Source organism: Caretta caretta, chromosome 2 (genome assembly GCF_965140235.1).
Source record: "Caretta caretta isolate rCarCar2 chromosome 2, rCarCar1.hap1, whole genome shotgun sequence".
In the NCBI taxonomy this organism is placed as follows: domain Eukaryota; kingdom Metazoa; phylum Chordata; order Testudines; family Cheloniidae; genus Caretta; species Caretta caretta.
In genome coordinates this window covers 169303141-169323350 of record NC_134207.1, presented here as the reverse complement: position 1 = coordinate 169323350, position 20210 = coordinate 169303141, and the positions used below count along the sequence as shown (strand labels likewise).

Below are 20210 nucleotides of genomic sequence, written 5' to 3'. Positions count from 1 at the left end.
AAGCTTTCGTTTACATCCCTGTCGGCTAGAATTTACTTTATTAACAATTAAAACGGAGATTCTCAGGTAATAACAAATCCAGGAGCTTTAAGAAAAATCCCAAATTACAAGAAACTCACAATAAAACCATGAGAGCTGGCCACCTTGATACTTTTCTGTGAAATAGCATTGTGTCCAGTTATCACAAGGTGTGTCTCATTTAACTACACAAATCTCTATCCCGTTGATGTGTTTTTGGTATTCAGTGCAAACTTTGGATAATACAATGCTTTGCTGTGCAACGTTGAGTTTTCAGTTGCATTTAGAACTGTTTAGTAAAGCATGCCATTGAAAATAAACCAGTGTTTGCTGCATAATATACTTGAGGTCTACTTGCCTTCAGATGTGTAAGATGGGATGTACCTGAATATTTAGCCTGCTAAAATGCTAAATTACAATTTCACCACCAGGTGGCAGTGTTCATTCATTCACACATCTTCCACTGGAACTCACCTCAGTATAGAGAACTAAGGAAAGTCTCCACACATCACTCTAAGTCCCTGGCTGTGTATTTAAAGAGGTCCTCCCACCATCTGTTTCTAGAAAGGACAGTAAGAGAGTGGCTCCTGCCTCCCATCCGCATCTGCTCCCACTGCGGAGTGCTGTGGGGAAGAGGAATCTGACTCTGTCATCTGTGAAAAATGTCACACAGGAAGCCACCCAAACACTTGGCGGCTCTCAGTAACCCCACACAGTTAAAAATCACAACAATTGGGACAGAAGGAGCGCTGAAACAATCAATATCTATAAAGCAAAATTCCACCATATCATTTTTCCTGTTACATACACAAAACATGTTTAGTTCAATGCATACACATACATCAACAGCTGGTTTGCAGTGAAGAACAGCGAGCACCACCATCCCTTATTCATACATGGTCAAATATCATTAATTCAGCCAGTCGGGAACAGATTCTATTGATCAGTCCTTGACTGAGGCGATACTCCATTCACTTTAAAGGAAGTTGCCCCAGAGCTCCTGATGGGACTAAATAAGGAGGTATTTCAGACATTACACTTTGACCCCTCTTCTTGCTCCTTCTTTTCCGTTGACTCCTGGGGGAAAAAAGTCTGGCTCAAAGATACAGAATAAGATGATGACACTTAAATCTTTTGTTTTCCTTGTTCTGCAGTCTGCAGAGCTCTAGTTACACTCCCCCGCCCCACAATGAGATGACAAGGTAATATAGGTCAAAGCAAGAGGAGCAAATTGCATGAAGAGAGGAATGCAAACATTCACACTTATTTCATTATGTTTTGCAGAAGGTAATAAAAGTTTGATCCAATACTATGCAGACCAGAAATGGAAACTATTTCACATGACCAAGGCCTTGGTACCAAAGGTTAATCTCCAAATCACATGATAGGGTTATTCTCCCCTTAACACACTACTGGTACACTCAGGTTTAGTTCAGAGTTTAAAAGTTAAACATAAGCCTCAGTTCAAGAGGACAATGAAGGTGTCTTGCATACAGTCCCATAAGCAATGTTACTAGCATTCACAAATTGATCACAGATCTCACAGCATTTTTTGTTTTCCATTCAAGCCCCAGCTCCTGAAGTCAGGTGATTACATGAGAAATTCAGCTTTCATTTAAAACAAGAGTACCTTTATAATCCACATTCAGAGTCACATTTTCAAGCTATTCTCCAGAACAAACACTCAAAAACCACAAGGCAAATAAAAAGACATTTTGTTTTTTAATCTCCTGATTTTTAAGACAGTCTCATTATTTTCTGAGGCCTGACTTGTGATTTTTGAATGCTTGGGATTGGCAGTATTCCATGAAGACAAAGTATAACAAATCACAACAGTTGTGAACAATCAAAATCTTTTTTGTTTTGTTCAATTTCCTGTTTATATTCATATCCATGACAGTAATTTTAAAATGGATTTATAGGCCTTTTTCTGTGGTGCTGCTTATTGTGCTGTATTAGCAATTTATAAATATTAATGAATGTATCCTCATTACACCTCTGTGAAGCAGGATGGTAGTGTTATCACTATTTTACAGATGAGAAATAGACAGGTAGACTGAGACCCTGAGTCTGCAAATAAGTTGCTTACCTAGACTACTGCAATTGAAATCAGTGGGGTTATTCATGGTAGTAAAGTTAAGCATTGTACATAAACATTTTCAGGATCAGGGCCTGTTATGGTCAGATTTTTAGAGATATTTAAGCATTGCTCTACTCAGTGTTGCAACACGTAACAGATGTGGAAGCCTAAGTACCACTGACTTTCAATGAGACTTAGGTGTCTACATCAGTGACATCTTGCAGTGCTGAGAAGAACAATGTCTAAATAAGTTCAAAAATATGGGCCTAAGAGACTTGCCCAAGGTCATGCAGGAAATTTAACTTGTGAAAGAGCCAGACATTGAGCTCAAATCTTCTGAGTTCCAGTCTAGTGGGTTAACAATATGATCTGCCTTCTTCTCTAAGGAAACGTTGCTAGTTCAAATATAACAAGTGTTGTGAGCTTTCACAACTGAATTGCACTGCAGCATAGAACCCATTTGGAATATGTGTCCTTTCTCCCAACCCCTTGCCAAAAATCCCATACTGCATCTCCATCTGTGATGACTTAGACCTCAAGCCTGCAAACACTATAATGCTTAACTGTACTTACTGAGTAGGTCTTTTAAATCAATGGGGCTAGTCACATGAATAAAGTTATGCGCATGGAAAAAGTTTGCTAGATCAGGGTCTTAGCATCAAGGAGCATCATCTGTCTAATGTGCTAGCCAAATATATCTGTAAGCAGAATTCTGCTCCTTTCAACATGTCATTCTACCAAGATAAAGAGTGTGACTCTAGCATGGAGTTTGTTATAGAAAAGGGCTGTACATTATTATTAATTTCAGGGGACATAAACCACATTTCTCCTCCCTAGCCCCCACATTTTTCTGTGAAACACATGTGGGTGCTTCTTCCCAGAAACAACAATAAAAACAAAAGCAGATGTTGACAAGTTAATTAGAGAATACAAGTTCAAACACACCCAGAATGGGGTGTGAACAAATGCATAATGCACCACTATTGATCACTGAGCAAACATGCTACTGGCTAGTCATTGCTTTTAATATTTTCAAGAATGGCTTTCTGATTTTAGGTGGCCCAGTTTTGAGGGGAGACGCTGACACATCTTGGCCCTGATTTCCAAGAGTACACAGCCCCCAAATCCCCCCAGTTGATACTCTAGTTGCCCAGCACTTTCTGTACATCAGGCAACAGCTGTCAAAAGTTGGGATCCAAAATTTGAGGGACTCAGTCAGCACGTTTGAAAATGTTGGCCTTAGTGACAATTCATAAGAATATATTTGTGTTATTAATCACATTGATCTTTATTACAATAGTGCCCAGACTCCAACCAAACCCCACTGTGCTAGGCACTGTACAAACTAAAAGTCATAGATAGTCTCAGCCCCAAAGAACTTACAATTGAAATAAAACATCAGAAAAGGTGTAGCAAAATAAATAATCTTGTAAAAAAAAATCTCATTTCTTATCCTACAACAGAAATTTAAGAAGAGGCTAATTTAGGGTCCTCCTACACTGGTATCCTTTCTTCTTAACCAACCAATACCAGACGTGTCAGTGGAGGGTGTAAAAATCCGCACAAAACATCCAAATGATCAAATTTCGTACCACAGAGGAAATTTCTCGCTGGCCCCAACTGACTAAATTGGATTTTGCGCTTACGCTTGAGCACTGATAACCCCAGTGATGTGATCCTGGCTACTAGATCAGTGCAGTAGAATTTGTTTTCATCTGAAATTTGCAATCATTTTTTGAAGATTGTGATATTGTTCACTTTAATATCCTGCAGGGGGGTGTTCCATGGGTTAATTCAGTATAATCTAAAAAGGGAGTTCCGTTTTAAATGTGTTGCCTCTAAATTCAATTAAGTGTCCCTGTGAATAAAGCAACCTTCCTCTTACCCTTATGTGGATTAAGCTGCATTTGATACAACCCAAAACTTCCATTTTGTGGGGAAATCAGTTCAGGGGCTATACCGTGATCAAACAGGTGAAGCTCAAGCACAGTACACTTCCGATTCATTACCAGTCACAGGATGAGGTCCAAGGAATGAACCTAATTTAACAGCTTCGGATGATAACAGTGCCTTTTATCACAACAGCCACTGAGCAGAAACATGGCAGCTTTTTATAAGAATATGGCAGCATCACAAAGCAGCAGTGGGGAAGACTACCTTTCAAAACACTGATATCACATTCAGAAGAAGTTAGGTGGGGAGAATATAATCACCCAAACTGAAGTCTGGCCAGGGATAACACCCGATTTTTGCAGAAGTGCCATGACTACTTTAATGACCATCCACAGTAAAGAGCTCAGCTTCACATCTTCTTTGAACATGGGAACCTCCAGCATGGAAAGTTTCCTCAGACATCAGACAGCATTATGTAATGCTGACGCTACACATAAAGCCACCACTACCCATTCTTCTCCATTCTTCTAGCACTTTGGTTTCCATTCTAAGCCCCCCACTTAGCTTGTGAAAGCTGTCACATTTGAAGCCAAAGGTGGCAAGAATAGCATCTACTTCAGAATCACACACTTTGAACTTACTATAAATTGACAGTAGGCAGATATTATTGGACAACAATATCAATACGATTCCTTAAAAGAGTTATTATACTAAGGCTCGTCAGACACCCAGCTTTTTTCCAGAGGTTTTTCTTGCTCCAGCACCCCCCCACACACATGCCACCTTCTGATGCTAGGAGAAAACATAACTGAAATCAAAATACTTACTGACTAGAAGGAAGAAAGGTGCAGCTTGCAGCACTCTGCCAAAGGAAAAATAAAAATGGCCTCCTTAGGGGGTGCAAAAGCCTGTGTCTCTGAGATTTAAAGGGGCAACTACAAAATGCTTGGCTCTCCCAGATTTAAAGGGCCAGGTGTCAGAAAAGTCTTTGTTGGGAAAGACCCTTATAAAATGCTAACAGTGGTGACTGGGAAGCTAAGGAGATTCTAATATGCCAGTTAAAAGGGCTTCACTTGTACTGCTGCTCCATTATCCTCACATTGTCCCTTCAGTCTCCTATGCTCACTCATAGACACATAGCATGCCACTGCTCCATTCTCTCTGACACACTAGAACCCCTGCTACGGATGGCCAGAGAGCAACAATTCAAATTCATGACAATTTATGAGATTTTGACATTTGTTTTGATTCTACCCTGGAATGAAACCAAAACCTTTCTAACGTTTTTACATAAGCAGAATTGTCAAAATGTCCATTTTCAGATTGAAACTTGACCTCTGTGACTGGGGAATGTACTTGTGTGCAGCCTTGTCGTTAGGCAAATAGCTGGGGATGTGGGAAACCCAGGTTCAAGTCCTGGATATGCCTGATTCAGAGCAAAGTTCTCCATTCCAGATCACTCTGAATGAGGCAGAGTAGGGACTAGACTGTGGGTCTCCCACATCCCCACTTCATGGCCTAACCACTGGGCTGTAGAACATAAGACCATACATTTTTGATCTCAAAAAAAAAAAAAAGAAGAGTAATGGGAGTGAAATCAGAACTCCTGATTTACACTGTCAGAATGGGCCTGTGGCTCCGCCCTCAAATGGACTGGCTTCCCGGGCAAATTCCAGGCTGTCTTCTGGGAGGTGGCCCTTCCCATGCTCCACCCCAAGGCCCCATTCCCGCTTGGCCTCTTCCCCCAAGGCCCCGCCCATGCTACTCCTCTTCCCCCAAGACCCCGCCCTTGCTCCACCTCTTCCTGCCCCTGCTCCGCCCCTCCCTTGAGCCCCCTCACCTGCTGCATGTGCCTCTTGACCCATTCCCCTGCTGTCACTTGCCCTTAAGGCAGGGAAAAAATGACGGGGGCAGAGAGGAGCGAGTGGCAGGCAAGGTGGCCTCGTGGGAAGGGGCGGAAAGGAGCAAGCAGCAGGTGGGGGACTTGGGGGAAGAGGCAGAGCAGGGGCATGAAGACACAGAGTGTGGTGGCGCCTCGGGGAAGAGGTCAAGCAGGATTGGTGCCCCAAGGCCAGGCAGGGGTGGAGCGCATCCAGGGCCTCAGGGGGAGGAGGCCAAGCAGGGCCTCAGGGCGGAGGGGGACAAAGCCACAGTCTGGGTGCCAGTGGCTTCCCCCCGCTTCTAGGGTACTTCCAGCGCTCATGCCCAACCTGCCCAAATGCAGGAGTCACCCTATGTATTACTGCCTATGGTAATGCACTATTAGGAATGAATGTATCCTGTTAATTAAGTCTATGCTCTAGAATGCACCTTATGGTTTTATTTCCCATGTAGCCATTTGTTTCCAATACTTGCTACTACTTGAAGCTCTGTGCTTTGTTAAATAAACTTATACTTGATTTCACTATGTACAAATCTAAGCCCTGTGTTTTAAGCAGAGTGGTGATCTGAGGTGGAACTGGCAAACTGGAATGCACTGCTTCTTTGGAAGTAGCAGATCAGAGAATACTGCCTGTGTCCTCCAGGTAGATGCTCACAGGGCTTGAGGGTTGGCATGTGCCTATCACTAACCATTAGAGTGACAGCAGGACCTGCAAGGCCCATAGGGAAAAGCGTGTGTTGCCTGTGGCTCGTGGCTCTGACCCCTGGAAGGCACAGACAAGGCTTTCTCTTGCTAAGGGCAGGCGGTAGCAAGGTCCCTCACAACCGTGGGTAGCATCACAGGCTGAACGAAAAGCTGTTGGATTCTGGGGAAAGTTCTCAGGGCCCGATCTCCTTACTCCAGTAGGTGTGCAACTCTCATTGACTTCAGTAGAAATGCTTCCTGCATATGGCTTCCTGGATAGGACTTTCTTTTCACTGAGCTGGTATGAAAAGGTTGGGAACTAGCTTTCAAACGTATAAAGCAAGAGCATTGTCCTGCTATGGTGTTAATTCATAGGGCTGGGTTATTCTGCTGAGAATAAATGTTTAGGTGGACTAATTCCACCCCATTTTACAATCCCTGCCCAAAGTGCATCTTGTCTAGCAAGAATAGTATTTTTTTCATATAACATCTCTCCGCAGCACACCTGTCATGTGAATTATGAGTAACTCAGTGCTCTTGTACCATGCAAGTGAACACAGGACACAGCCCATAATTTAGATTTAACGAGGCAGTTTTTGCAAAGATATAAGCAGCTGCTAATTAAAACCATTTGACAATGAATAGTTATGTCCCTAAAATAATCTGACAATGTTATTATTGGAAAACATGAACAGAGCTCATTTTGCTTTTTCTAGAAATCTAAAGTTCGAAACATAAGAATGGCACCCCAAAATTACACTGCAAAAATGTATTTAAAGATAAAAACTGAAGTGATTTGGGGTGCCTCTACATTACCCCGGGCATGGAGCCCCTTCATGCTACAGGCATATCATAAGGCACTTGAGAACCAGGCACACGAATGTTTCGCCGCACACTCCACAGGAAACTTCTACGTGAGGGGAAGCTGGGAATAGGGCTTGCAGTTCTGTCAGACTTGGGTGTGGCTTCACCTACACCAGAAGTTGTGGCATGGAAAGAAGAAAAGATAGACAGATACATTTAGCTGGGTGCAGTTTCCAGTCAGTGTGGGAGATAGGATTAAGTGGGAGTGAGAGAGAATCATAAGCGCAGGGAGCAGAACTGGGATAAATGCTAATGAGAGAGAAAGAGGGAGCATGGTGCAAGAGCAATGAGGGGCACTTTAAAAACACTCATCATTTTTCAGCCAGCAGCCTCGCTCTCCTCTCTGTGCTTACAGTGGTGGTTGGAATGTTTTCTGGGGAGTGTTCTTCAGCCTGAGCCAAGGGCTCTGCCAGAGACTGGAACACGCTGATATGTTCCAGCTCAGTGGCCCACCATGAGGGAGCAAAGCACGTTACTGAGCCCTGGTCTACACTAGGACTTTAGATCGAATTTAGCAGCGTTAAATCGATTTAAACCTGCACCCGTCCACACAATGAAGCCCTTTATTTCGACTTAAAGGGCTCTTAAAATCGATTTCCTTACTCCACCCCTGACAAGTGGATTAGCGCTTAAATCGACGTTGCCGGCTCGAATTTGGGGTACTGTGGACACAATTCGATGGTATTGGCCTCCGGGAGCTATCCCAGAGTGCTCCATTCTGACCGCTCTGGACAGCGCTCTCAACTCAGATGCACTGGCCAGGTAGACAGGAAAAGAACCGCGAACTTTTGAATCTCATTTCCTGTTTGGCCAGCGTGGCAAGCTGCAGGTGACCATGCAGAGCTCATCAGCAGAGGTGACCATGATGGAGTCCCAGAATCGCAAAAGAGCTCCAGCATGGACTGAACGGGAGGTACGGGATCTGATCGCTGTTTGGGGAGAGGAATCCGTGCTATCAGAACTCCGTTCCAGTTTTCGAAATGCCAAAACCTTTCTGAAAATCTCCCAGGGCATGAAGGACAGAGGCCATAACAGGGACCCGAAGCAGTGCCGCGTGAAACTGAAGGAGCTGAGGCAAGCCTACCAGAAAACCAGAGAGGCGAACGGCCGCTCTGGGTCAGAGCCCCAAACATGCCGCTTCTATGATGAGCTGCATGCCATTTTAGGGGGTTCAGCCACCACTACCCCAGCCGTGTTGTTTGACTCCTTCAATGGAGATGGAGGCAATACAGAAGTAGGTTTTGGGGACGAAGAAGATGATGATGAGGAGGTTGTAGATAGCTCACAGCAAGCAAGCGGAGAAACCGGTTTTCCCGACAGCCAGGAACTGTTTCTCACCCTAGACCTGGAGCCAGTACCCCCCGAACCCACCCAAGGCTGCCTCCTGGACTCAGCAGGCGGAGAAGGGACCTCTGGTGAGTGTACCTTTTAAAATGCTATACATGGTTTAAAAGCAAGCATGTGAAAGGATTACTTTGCCCTGGCATTTGCGGTTCTGCCTTTGCAAAAGGTTTCTGGGGAGGGCAGCCTTATTTCGTCCTTCATGGTAGGACACTTTACCACTCCAGGCCAGCAACACGTACTGGGGAATCACTGTAGAACAAAGCATTGCAGTGTATGTTTGCTGGCATTCAACCAAAATCCGTTCACGCGGTGGGAGGAGGCAAAATGCGACCTTGTAACGAAAGCACATGTGCTATGTATGTAATGTTAACTTTCAAGGTTTACCCTGAAAGAGTGTAGCCACTGTTTTATAAAATGTGTCTTTTTAAATACCGCTGTCCCTTTTTTTTTCTCCACCAGCTGCATGTGTTTCAATGATCACAGGATCTTCTCCTTCCCAGAGGCTAGTGAAGCTTAGAAAGAAAAAAAAACGCACTCGCGATGAAATGTTCTCCGAGCTCATGCTGTCCTCCCACACTGACAGAGCACAGACGAATGCGTGGAGGCAAATAATGTCAGAGTGCAGGAAAGCACAAAATGACCGGGAGGAGAGGTGGAGGGCTGAAGAGAGTAAGTGGCGGGCTGAAGAGAGTAAGTGGCGGGCTGAAGACAGGGCTGAAGCTCAAAGGTGGCGGCAGCATGATGAGAGGAGGCAGGATTCAATGCTGAGGCTGCTGCAGGACCAAACCAGTATGCTCCAGTGTATGGTTGAGCTGCAGCAAAGGCAGCTGGAGCACAGACTGCCACTGCAGCCCCTCTGTAACCAACCGCCCTCCTCCCCAAGTTCCATAGCCTCCACACCCAGACGCCCAAGAACACGGTGGGGAGGCCTCCGGCCAACCAGCCACTCCCCCACAGAGGATTGCCCAAAAAAAAGAAGGCTGTCATTCAATAAATTTTAAAGTTGTAAACTTTTAAAGTGCTGTGCTTAAAGTGCTGTGTGGCATTTTCCTTCCCTCCTCCACCACCCCTCCTGGGATACCTTGGTAGTCATCCCCCTATTTGTGTGATGAATGAATAACGAATGCATGACTGTGAAGCAGCAATGACTTTATTGGCTCTGCAAGCAATGATTAAAGGGAGGAGGGGAGGGTGGTTAGCTTACAGGGAAGTAGAGTGAACCAAGGGGCGGGGGGGTTCATCAAGGAGAAACAAACAGAACTTTTACACCGTAGCCTGGCCAGTCATGAAACTGTTTTTCAAAGCTTCTCTGATGCGTACCGCGCCCTCCTGTGCTCTTCTAACCGCCCTGGTGTCTGGCTGCGCGTAACCAGCAGCCAGGCGATTTGCCTCAACCTCCCACCCCGCCATAAACGTCTCCCCCTTACTCTCACAGATATTGTGGAGCACACAGCAAGCAGTAATAACAGTGGGAATATTGGTTTCGCTGAGGTCTAAGCGAGTCAATAAACTGCGCCAGCGCGCCTTTAAACGTCCAAATGCACATTCTACCACCATTCTGCACTTGCTCAGCCTGTAGTTGAACAGCTCCTGACCACTGTCCAGGCTGCCTGTGTACGGCTTCATGAGCCATGGCATTAAGGGGTAGGCTGGGTCCCCAAGGATACATATAGGCATTTCAACATCCCCAACAGTTATTTTCTGGTCTGGGAATAAAGTCCCTTCCTGCAGCTTTTGAAACAGACCAGAGTTCCTGAAGATGCGAGCATCATGCACCTTTCCCGGCCATCCCACGTTGATGTTGGTGAAACGTCCCTTGTGATCCACCAGAGCTTGCAGCACTATTGAAAAGTACCCCTTGCGGTTTATGTACTCGGCGGCTTGGTGCTCCGGTGCCAAGATAGGGATATGGGTTCCATCTATAGCCCCACCACAGTTAGGGAATCCCATTGCAGCAAAGCCATCCACTATGACCTGCACATTTCCCAGGGTCACTACCCTTGATATCAGCAGATCTTTGATTGCGTGGGCTACTTGCATCACAGCAGCCCCCACAGTAGATTTGCCCACTCCAAATTGATTCCCAACTGACCGGTAGCTGTCTGGCGTTGCAAGCTTCCACAGGGCTATCGCCACTCGCTTCTCAACTGTGAGGGCTGCTCTCATCTTGGTATTCATGCGCTTCAGGACAGGGGAAAGCAAGTCACAAAGTTCCATGAAAGTGCCCTTACGCATGCGAAAGTTTCGTAGCCACTGGGAATCGTCCCAGACCTGCAACACTATGCGGTCCCACCAGTCTGTGCTTGTTTCCCGAGCCCAGAATCGGCGTTCCACAGCATGAACCTGCCCCATTAGCACCATGATGCATGCATTGTCAGGGCCCATGCTTTCAGAGAAATCTGTGTCCATGTCCTGATCACTCACGGGACCGCGCTGACGTCGCCTCCTCGCCCGGTATCGCGTTGCCATGTTCTGGTGCTGCATATACTGCTGAATAATGCGTGTGGTGGTTAATGTGCTCCTAATTGCCAAAGTGAGCTGAGCGGGCTCCATGCTTGCCGTGGTATGGCGTCCGCACAGAAAAAAGGCGCGGAACGATTGTCTGCCGTTGCTCTGACGGAGGGAGGGGCGACTGACGACACGGCTTACAGGGTTGGCTTCAGGGAGCTAAAATCAACAAAGGGGGTGCCTGTACATCAAGGAGTATTTCAGGCAGGACTGCACGGAGGGTTCCAATAAGAAATGGTGCACCTAAGTTATCGTTGTTATTGGAACAAGGAGGTTAGCCTGGCCTCTGATTGATACATGGCTAGATTTACCTCGCTGCACCTTCTCTGTGAGTGACTGCAGTGTGACCTAGAGGAATGAGTCCCCTAGACAGGGGAGGAGGCAAATGAGTACAAAACAAATCTGGTCTATTTCTTGTTTTGACCCACTCCATCTATCTTTTACATCTTTGGCTGGCAGCAGACGGTGCAGAAGGACTGCATGCCATCCACATCTCATGGCTGCTTGGCAGAAGATGGTACAGTACGCCTGCTAGCCATCCCCATCTCTTGCCTGCCTGGCAGAAGATGGTGCAATACGACTGCTAGCAATCCTCATCTCTTGCCTGCCTGGCAGAAGATGGTACAGTACGACTGCTAGCAGTCCGTATCGCCTGCCTGCTCACCATAAGACGGTTCAATAGGACTGACTGCAGGACTAAAGAGAATGACCTGGTCAAGTCACTCCAAATTTAGTCCCTGCGCCCATGTCTGCCCAGGCGCTCCCAGCCGACGCGGCCAGGAGCACCTCGGACACGATGAGGACGACTACCAATCGTATTGCACCGTCTGCTGCCAGAAGGCAAGGGGTTGCTGCTACTGTGCAGCAAAGCCGTACCGCGTCTGCCAGCACCCAGGAGACATAGGGTGACGGTTACCTGAGCGGGCTCCATGCTTGCTGTGGTATGGCGTCTGCACAGGTAACTCAGGAAAAAAGGCGCGAAATGATTGTCTGCCCTTGCTTTCACGGAGGGAGGGAGGGAACGGGGGCCTGACGACATGTACCCAGAACCACCCGCGACAATGTTTTAGCCCCATCAGAGCGCTCCATTGTGACTGCTCTGGACAGCACTCTCAGATGCCCGATTGTTTGCCATTGCTCTGACGCTGGGAGGGGCGCTTACAGGGTTGGCTTCAGGGAGCTAAAATCAACAAAGGGGGTGGCTTTACATCAAGGAGTATTTCAGGCAGGACTTCACAGAGGGTTCCAATAAGAAATGGTGCACCTAAGTTATTGTCCTTATTGGAGCAAGAAGGTTAGCCTGGCCTCTGATTGATACATGGCTAGATTTACCTCGCTGCATCTTGACTGCAGTGTGATCTAGAAGAATGAGTCCCCTAGACAGGGGAGGGGGGGGAAGCAAATGAGTACAAAACAAATCTGGTCTATTTCTTGTTTTGACCCACTCCATCTATCTTTTACATCTTTGGCTGGCAGCAGACGGACTGCATGCCATCCACATCTCATGACTGCTCGGCAGAAGATGGTACAGCACGACTGCTAGCAGTCCGTATCGCCTGCCCGCTCACCATAAGACGGTTCAATAGGACTGACTGCAGGACTAAAGAGAATGACCTGGTCAAGTCACTCCAAATTTAGTCCCTGTGCCCATGTCTGCCCAGGCGCTCCTGATCGACCTCACAGAGGCGACCAGGAGCACCTCAGACATGACGATGACGGCTACCAGTCGTACTGTACCGTCTGCTGCCACAAGGCAAGGGGTTGCTGCTACTGTGTAGCAATGCCGTACCGCGTCTGCCAGCACCCAGGAGACATAGGGTGACGGTTACCTGAGCGGGCTCCATGCTTGCCATGGTATGGCGTCTGCACAGGTAACTCAGGAAAAAAGGCGCGAAATGATTGTCTGCCCTTGCTTTCACGGGGGGAGGGAGGGAACGGGAGGCTGACGATATGTACCCAGAACCACCCGCGACAATGTTTTAGCCCCATCAGGCATTGGGATCTCAACCCAGAATTCCAATGGGCAGCGGAGACTGCGGGAACTGTGGGATAGCTACCCACAGTGCAACGCTCCGGAAGTCGACGCTTGCCTCGGTACTGTGGAAGCGCTCCGCCGAGTTAATGCACTTAATGCACTTAGAGCATTTACTGTGGGGACACACACACTCGAATTTATAAAACCGATTTCTAAAAAACCGACTTCTATAAATTCGACCTTATTCCGTAGTGTAGACATACCCTGAGTGTGGGTGAGGGCTGATATTATTACACTGATTTAACAGAGGGGAAAACCAAAGCTACAGAGAGAGTCAGCAGCATAGCCATAACTAGACCCCAAAACTCTTTTCTCCCAGGGCCCTACTCTAACAATTAGGTAGCCCTATTTTTAGTATTTCTTGCAAGCTTGTTCTGACATCAATTAATATACGTGATGTGCTCTGTGATTCAAAAGGGAGCTAGTTGGGCAGTTTAGGGATCAGTTGGGAACCGCCTAAACCTCAAGCCTAATAGAACTCCCTGCAGTCCCCCACTTGATTTGAAACATGGCCACTGACTATCGGTAGTCAGTTTTCTGTTTGCATGAGAGTCATTTAGTCCAAGTCCTACATGAATTATTTTTTCCAATATGATTTTATGAGACGCAGTATTGCAAGCTTTACTAAAATCCAGCAGCCATCTTCTTTTTAAACATAACTCTCTAGGGGATTGAATGGGCAGTTCTGCTTAAAAACTAATGGCCCAAAGCGTATTACTTCTACTGCACTGCTGCATCCACTAATTTCAGAGAGACAAGGTGGGTGAGGTAATATTTTGTATTAGATCAGCTTCTGTTGGTGAAAGAGACAAGCTTGCAAGGGACACCGAGCTCTTCTTCAGGTCTGGGAAAGGTACTCAGAATGTCACAGCTAAATAAAAAGTTGAACAGATTGTTTAGCATAAGTAGTTAACACATATTGTAAGAGACCATTCAAGGTGAAGTGGCCATTATCACCTGTGCAGTCATAGGTCAAAAAGAGGGGTTAGTGGGTTACAGATTGGTGTAATAAGCCATAGATCCAGTGTCTTTATGAAAACTATATCTAGTCTCTAGCAAAGTTATGAATTTAAGCTCTCAGGCTCGTCGTTTGAAAGTGTTGTGCAGGTTTCCTTTGAGACTGAAGACTGATAGGTCAGATATGGAGTGATTGCGCTGTAAAAAGTGTTCACCCACAGGTGTTTTTGCCTTTTATCATTTTCCTCTGTGAGTTCATTGAAGAGCGTAGTGATTGTCTGATTTCACCTACATATTTGTTATTGGGGCATTCAGTGCACTGGATGAAGTACACCACAGGTTGTGACGGATGTGTGTAGGATCCATAGATCTTGAAAGGTGTGTTGTGGATTGTATTGATGATTGTAGTAGTGGAGCTATGTCTCCAGGTTTTGCATCTGGTGTTATGGCAGAGTCTAGTGCCCCTTTAAGTGAATGTGTCCAGGTCTCGGCGGAGTTTGCTTCTGGTGATGAGCTTGGTGAGGTTGGGGATTGTTTGAAGGCCAGAAGAAGGGATCAGAAATCAGAAAAGATTTCTTTCAGGATGTGGTCCCCATTGAGTATGGGTTGATAGATGACAACTAGGGGTGTGCGGTTAGAGGTGGGCTTTTTTTTTGTATTGAAGCAGTTCTCTTGGGATATTTGAGTGGCCCATTCCATGATGCGACCTACTTCTCTGGTGGAGTGTCCTTGTTTGTTTGGTGAAGGCAGTTTTACATGTTCTAAGGCAGGGGTAGACAACCTATGGCATGCGTGCCAAAGGCAGCTTGCAAGCTGATTTTCAGTGGTACTCACACTGCCCGGGTCCTGGCCACCGGTCGGGGGGAGCTCTGCATTTTAATTTAATTTTAAATGAAGCTTCTTAAACATTTTGAAAATCTTATTTACTTATATAACTAAACTATTGTTGTATGTAATTATAGACTTGTAGAAAGAGACCTTCTAAAAACATTAAAATGTATTACTGGCACGTGAAACCTTAAATTAGAGTGAATAAATGAAGACTCGGCACACCACTTCTGAAAGGTTGTCGACCCCTGTTCTAAGGTGTGTATCCTGGATTTTCTCTTCTGACCATATTCTTGGTATCTGAATGCGTGGCGGTAGATAGATTCCTTGGTGTGTTTGTGGTGGTTACTGGCTCTGTGAAGGTAAGGGTGGTGATCTGTGGTTTCTCATACTGTATATAGTTGTCTGTGGGGTTCCATTGTTAAAGCTCATCATAGGGCTTGGCTACACTTGCAAGTTAGAGTGCATTAAAGCAGCCCCAGGTGCCCTAAGTCCCGACCCGTCCACACTGGCAAGGCATGTATAGCGCCTGGACTCTGCAGCTGGAGCGCTCCTGGTAATCCACCTCCACGAGAAGCATAACGCCTGCTGCACCTGGGTTGAAATGCCCCAGTGTTAGTGTGAACGAGGGGTTGCATTACTGCGCTGTGATTGGCCTCCGGATACGTCCCGTAATCCCCTTAAGTCAAGTGGCCACTTTTGTCATTGTTTTGAACTCAGCTGTAGGAATGCGGATATCCCCTTTCAAAGCTCTGTTTCTGACAGTCAGCTGCTTATCTGCTCCGTGACAAAGCAAACCATTACTGTGGAATGTTGCTGCTGTGAGTGTGTGTGGGGGGGGGAGGGAGGTTGGTCTGCTGATGTCTTTTCTCACCCACCTTTTCTCTCTAATATCACAGGACCAACGTGGCTACAACACCACTGCAAATCCACTAATTTTGTAATCCTGTAAAATATAGGATTGCCAGACTGGATCACAGCAGTGGTCCATCTAATCTAACGGTGGTTAATAGCAGCTGTTAGAGATAGACTTGTACCTAGAAGCATGAGGATTTATATCCCTTTCAAAACTTGTGTGTATGTTTTTTTTTAAATATTCACTACTATAAATATGGATATTCTTGTTAGAAATATGATGCTCAGGGTGCGTTTTTTTTTTTACAGTACCTCCAGACTGTTGACCTCATGATATCTTGTGACAATGAGTTCCACAGGTTACTCATTTGTTCTGTGAAAAAACATTTCCTTGTATCAGTTTTGAAACTGCCACCTTTCTGTTTCATTGAATGTCTCCTTGATATATCAGTCTCTGACAAGATACTTAACACAATTAATATTAACAATGAGGGGAAAGGAAAGCAACCCCAAATAAGGAAATAACAGACTAAAGACTATTCAGATATATTAGATGCATTCAGGCCAGCAGGGCCTGATGAAATTCCCCCCTAGGATATTTAACACCTATTTGTAGCAATCTCAGACCATTAACAATTATCTTTGAGAACTCATGGAGGATGGGTGAGGTCCCAGATGACTGGAGAAGGGAAAACACAGAACCTATATTTAAAAAGGAGAACATATAGGACCTGGGGAAGTATAGACCATCAACTTAACTTAAAACACGGAAAGATACTGGAAGAAATTATTAAACAATCAATTTGTAAGCACCTAGGGGGTAATATGTTGATAAATAATAGCAATATGAATTTGTCAAGAAAAAACAAATCATGCCAAACCAACAAAATTTCCTTCTTTGACAGGGTTACTGGTCAAGTGGACGGGGGGAGCAGTAGATTTTAGTAAGGCTTTTGACATAGTCCTGCATGACATTCTGAAAGCAAAATAGGGAAATGTGATCTAGAATTACTATAAGGTTAGTGCAAAACTGGTTGAAAGAGCATACTCAAAGAAAAGGAGTACTTGTGGCACCTTAGAGACTAACCAATTTATTTGAGCATAAGCTTTCGTGAGCTACAGCTCACTTCATCGGATGCATACTGTGGAAATTGCAGAAGACATTATATACACAGAGACCATGAAACAATACCTCCTCCCACCCCACTCTCCTGCTGGTAATAGTTTATCTAAAGTGATCACTCTCCTTACAATGTGTAAATGTGGTCACTTTGGATGGGCTATTACCAGCAGGAGAGTGAGTTTCTGTGTGGGGGGGCGGAGGGTGAGAAAACCTGGATTTGTGCTGGAAATGGCCCAACTTGATTATCATACACATTGTAAAGAGAGTGATCACTTTAGATAAGCTATTACCAGCAGGAGAGTGGGGTGGGAGGAGGTATTGTTTCATGGTCTCTGTGTATATAATGTCTTCTCCAGTTTCCACAGTATGTATCCGATGAAGTGAGTCATACTCAAAGAGTAGTTATCAATGGTTTGCTGTCAAATTGGGAGGGTATGTCCAGTGGCATTCCACAGAGGTTTGTTCTGGGTCTAGTAGTAGTCAATATTTTCATTAATCATTTGGATAATAGAGCGGCAAGTATGCTGATAAAATTTGTGGCCAACACCAACCTGGGAGGAGTTGCAAACACTTTGACAGATAAGATTAGAATTCAAAATGACCATAACAACTTGGAGAATTGGTGTGACATCAACAAGATGACATTCAATATGGATAAGTTCAAAGTACTACACTTAGGAAGGAAAAAATCAAATGCATGATTACAAAATGGGGAATAACTGGCTAGACAGTAGTATTGCTGAAAAGGATCTGGTGTCATAGTGGATCACAAACTGAATATGTCAACAATGTGATGCAGTTGCAAAAAGGCCAATAGCATTCTGGGCTGCATTATCAGAAATGTTTTATGTAAGACATGGGAGGTAACTGTCCCACTCCGCTCAGCACTGGTGAGGCCTCAGCTGGAATATTGTGTCCAGTTCTGAGTGTCAGACTTTAAGAAAGATGGGGATAAACTGGAGAGAGTCCAGAGGAGAGCAACAAAAACTGACTTATAAGGAAAGGTTAAAAAAACTGTGTATGTTTAATCTTGAGACAAGAAGACTGAGCGGGGAACTGATCACAGTCTTCAAATTTAAGGGGTGTTAGAGGGAATATGGTGATCAATTGTTCTCCATGTCCACAGAAGGTAGGACAAGTAGTAATCATCTTAATTTGCAGCAAGGGAGATTTACGTTAGATATAAGGAATAACTTTCCAACTATAAGGACAGTTAAACACTGGAATTGGCTTTCAAGGGAGGTTGTGGAATCTCCATCATTGAAGGTTTTTAAGACCAGATTGGACAAACACCTGTCAGAGATGATCTAGGTTTACTTGGTCCTGCCTCAATGCCAGGGACTGGACTTGATGACCTCCCAAGGTCCCTTCCAGCCCTACATTTCTGTCAGTCTATGACTGATCTTTAGGACCAGGAAAAGGGGGGGGGGGGGAAACCCCTCTAGATCCAGGTTAAGTATCTCCACAATATCCTTTGTGTTGAAAAGTGATACAGATTATTCATTTAGCTCCTCAGCAAGGTCCTTATACTTCTTAATTGCTCCCTTGTGTCCAGCTCACCCATTTGGTGTTTCTGATATACTTTAAGCATTTCTTGCTATTTGCGTTATACCTTCAAATTCTCTTTTAGCCCTAGTCCTAATTTCCTTTATGTAGTTATAGCCTACTCTAACTTATGACACCCTTCTGCCAGGTGTCAATGACAGCAACAAGCTAGGTTCAGTCTGTCTAGGGGCGGGGGGGCACTGTCACAACAGTTCTCTAATCCAGGGGTTCTCAAACTTGATTGAACCGCGACACCCTTCTGACAACAAAAATTACTACATGACCCCAGGATGGGGGACCAAAACCTAATCCTGCCCGAGCCCCACTGCCCCAGGAGAGGGGGTCAAAGCCGAAGCCCAAGGGCTTCAGCCCCAGGCCAGGGGCCTGTAACCCGAGCCCTGCCATCCTGGGCTGAAGCCCTTGGGCTTTGGCCCCGGGCCCCAGCAAGTCTAACTCCAGCTTTGGCGCCCCCTTTAAAACCCCGCTATGGGGTCCCAACCCACAGTTTGAGAACCATTGCTCTAATCCAAGTTCTCTTTAGCTCACACAGAAGCAGCCTGTGATCTTCTTAATAACCCAACCATTCACTTTAGGGCATTTCCAAAATTCATTGAACTGCCTTGACAAAGAAAGGTTTTGAATTTCTTTTGAGTCTGCTTTCAAAGACAAAATTATGCAGGTCAAGCTATTGTCCATGGAGTAGTCTGGTTAACTCTGACAAAGACCTTTCATGATCAGTTCCCAAAGCCTTATGCCTATACTTCACATCTGTCCTTAATGATGAACAACAGTCATCTGCATTGAATTAAAAATTCCCTCCTTTCTTTTCCCCATAGACTGGGCATTATCAACACTTTTTCTTACTGCCTCAGAAATATGGAATTACAGCTTCTACTTACTGGATTCTTAAATTATATGACAAGTATCAAATAAATACAAAGCTATATTTCCCAGAAGGTCAGCTGGTAGCTTAAGTTACTAAGTACAGTATAGTTCAAATATTGATTACCTTATATAGAGCAATTCCTAAACCCTAATGAAAATGCAATATATAGACAGCCAGGAAATCTAACAACTGCCCTGACGCTCCATAGTGCTAATTGGAGTCTTCCTGAAATTCAGGATTTCTGTGTTGATTATAAAGAAAAGGGTTACTCCAAACTGTACTTTCAATGAAGCAACTGTTTTCACCTCTAATGGAGTTCCGTTCTGTTCTCTCTTTCACTTTTATCTTTGGTTTATTTTAGGGGGACGGTAGAGGTTCCAAAGAAATCCCCGTCACATTCATTTCCCCGTCCGCAGCATAGATCTGATGAGAGAAAAGTAGTACACAAAAATCTTTACTGGATCAATGCACTAGTTATCGCCAGACATAGTGATTATAATTTGATCTGTGTGTTCCCATATACTCTCATTCTTATAGCGCCATTTGTAGTACAGAAAGCCAGAGAGTGGGAAACCATGGGTGGGATTTTAACAAGAACGGCGTGGGCCTCACCTCTCCCGCTGAAGTAAATGGCAGAACTCCCACTGATTTCAGTAGATGCAGCACTGGGCCAGCTGAATGGTTTGAAAGTCATATTCCGCTGCGTGA

General features: G+C 45.1%; 1 protein-coding gene and 1 long non-coding RNA gene across 2 annotated transcripts; one reads left to right on the top strand and one right to left on the bottom strand.

The window, feature by feature from the left end:
* Window positions 1-1058: 1058 nt before the first annotated feature.
* On the bottom strand, window positions 1059-19825 carry LOC125631164 (uncharacterized). Its single transcript, XR_007354869.1, has 4 exons — window positions 19808-19825; window positions 16261-16321; window positions 4819-4853; window positions 1059-1095 (listed from the first exon to the last, which is right to left on the bottom strand). It is a non-coding gene; the product is annotated as an uncharacterized LOC125631164 (long non-coding RNA).
* LOC142070853 (uncharacterized) lies at window positions 7948-9775 on the top strand. The gene is made up of 2 exons (XM_075124788.1): window positions 7948-8836; window positions 9225-9775. Exons 1-2 carry the CDS (start codon window positions 8257-8259, stop codon window positions 9764-9766), a joined length of 1122 nt encoding a protein of 373 aa, XP_074980889.1. The 5' UTR covers window positions 7948-8256; the 3' UTR covers window positions 9767-9775.
* Window positions 19826-20210: the final 385 nt, after the last annotated feature.

Excerpts from the sequence above, each read along its gene's own strand:
- LOC142070853 (XM_075124788.1), top strand. The coding sequence starts at position 8,257 with ATGCAGAGCTCATCAGCAGAGGTGACCATGATGGAGTCCCAGAATCGC. Across the intron at positions 8,837-9,224 it reads AGGCGGAGAAGGGACCTCTG|CTGCATGTGTTTCAATGATC; the intron begins GTGAGTGTACCT and ends TTTCTCCACCAG.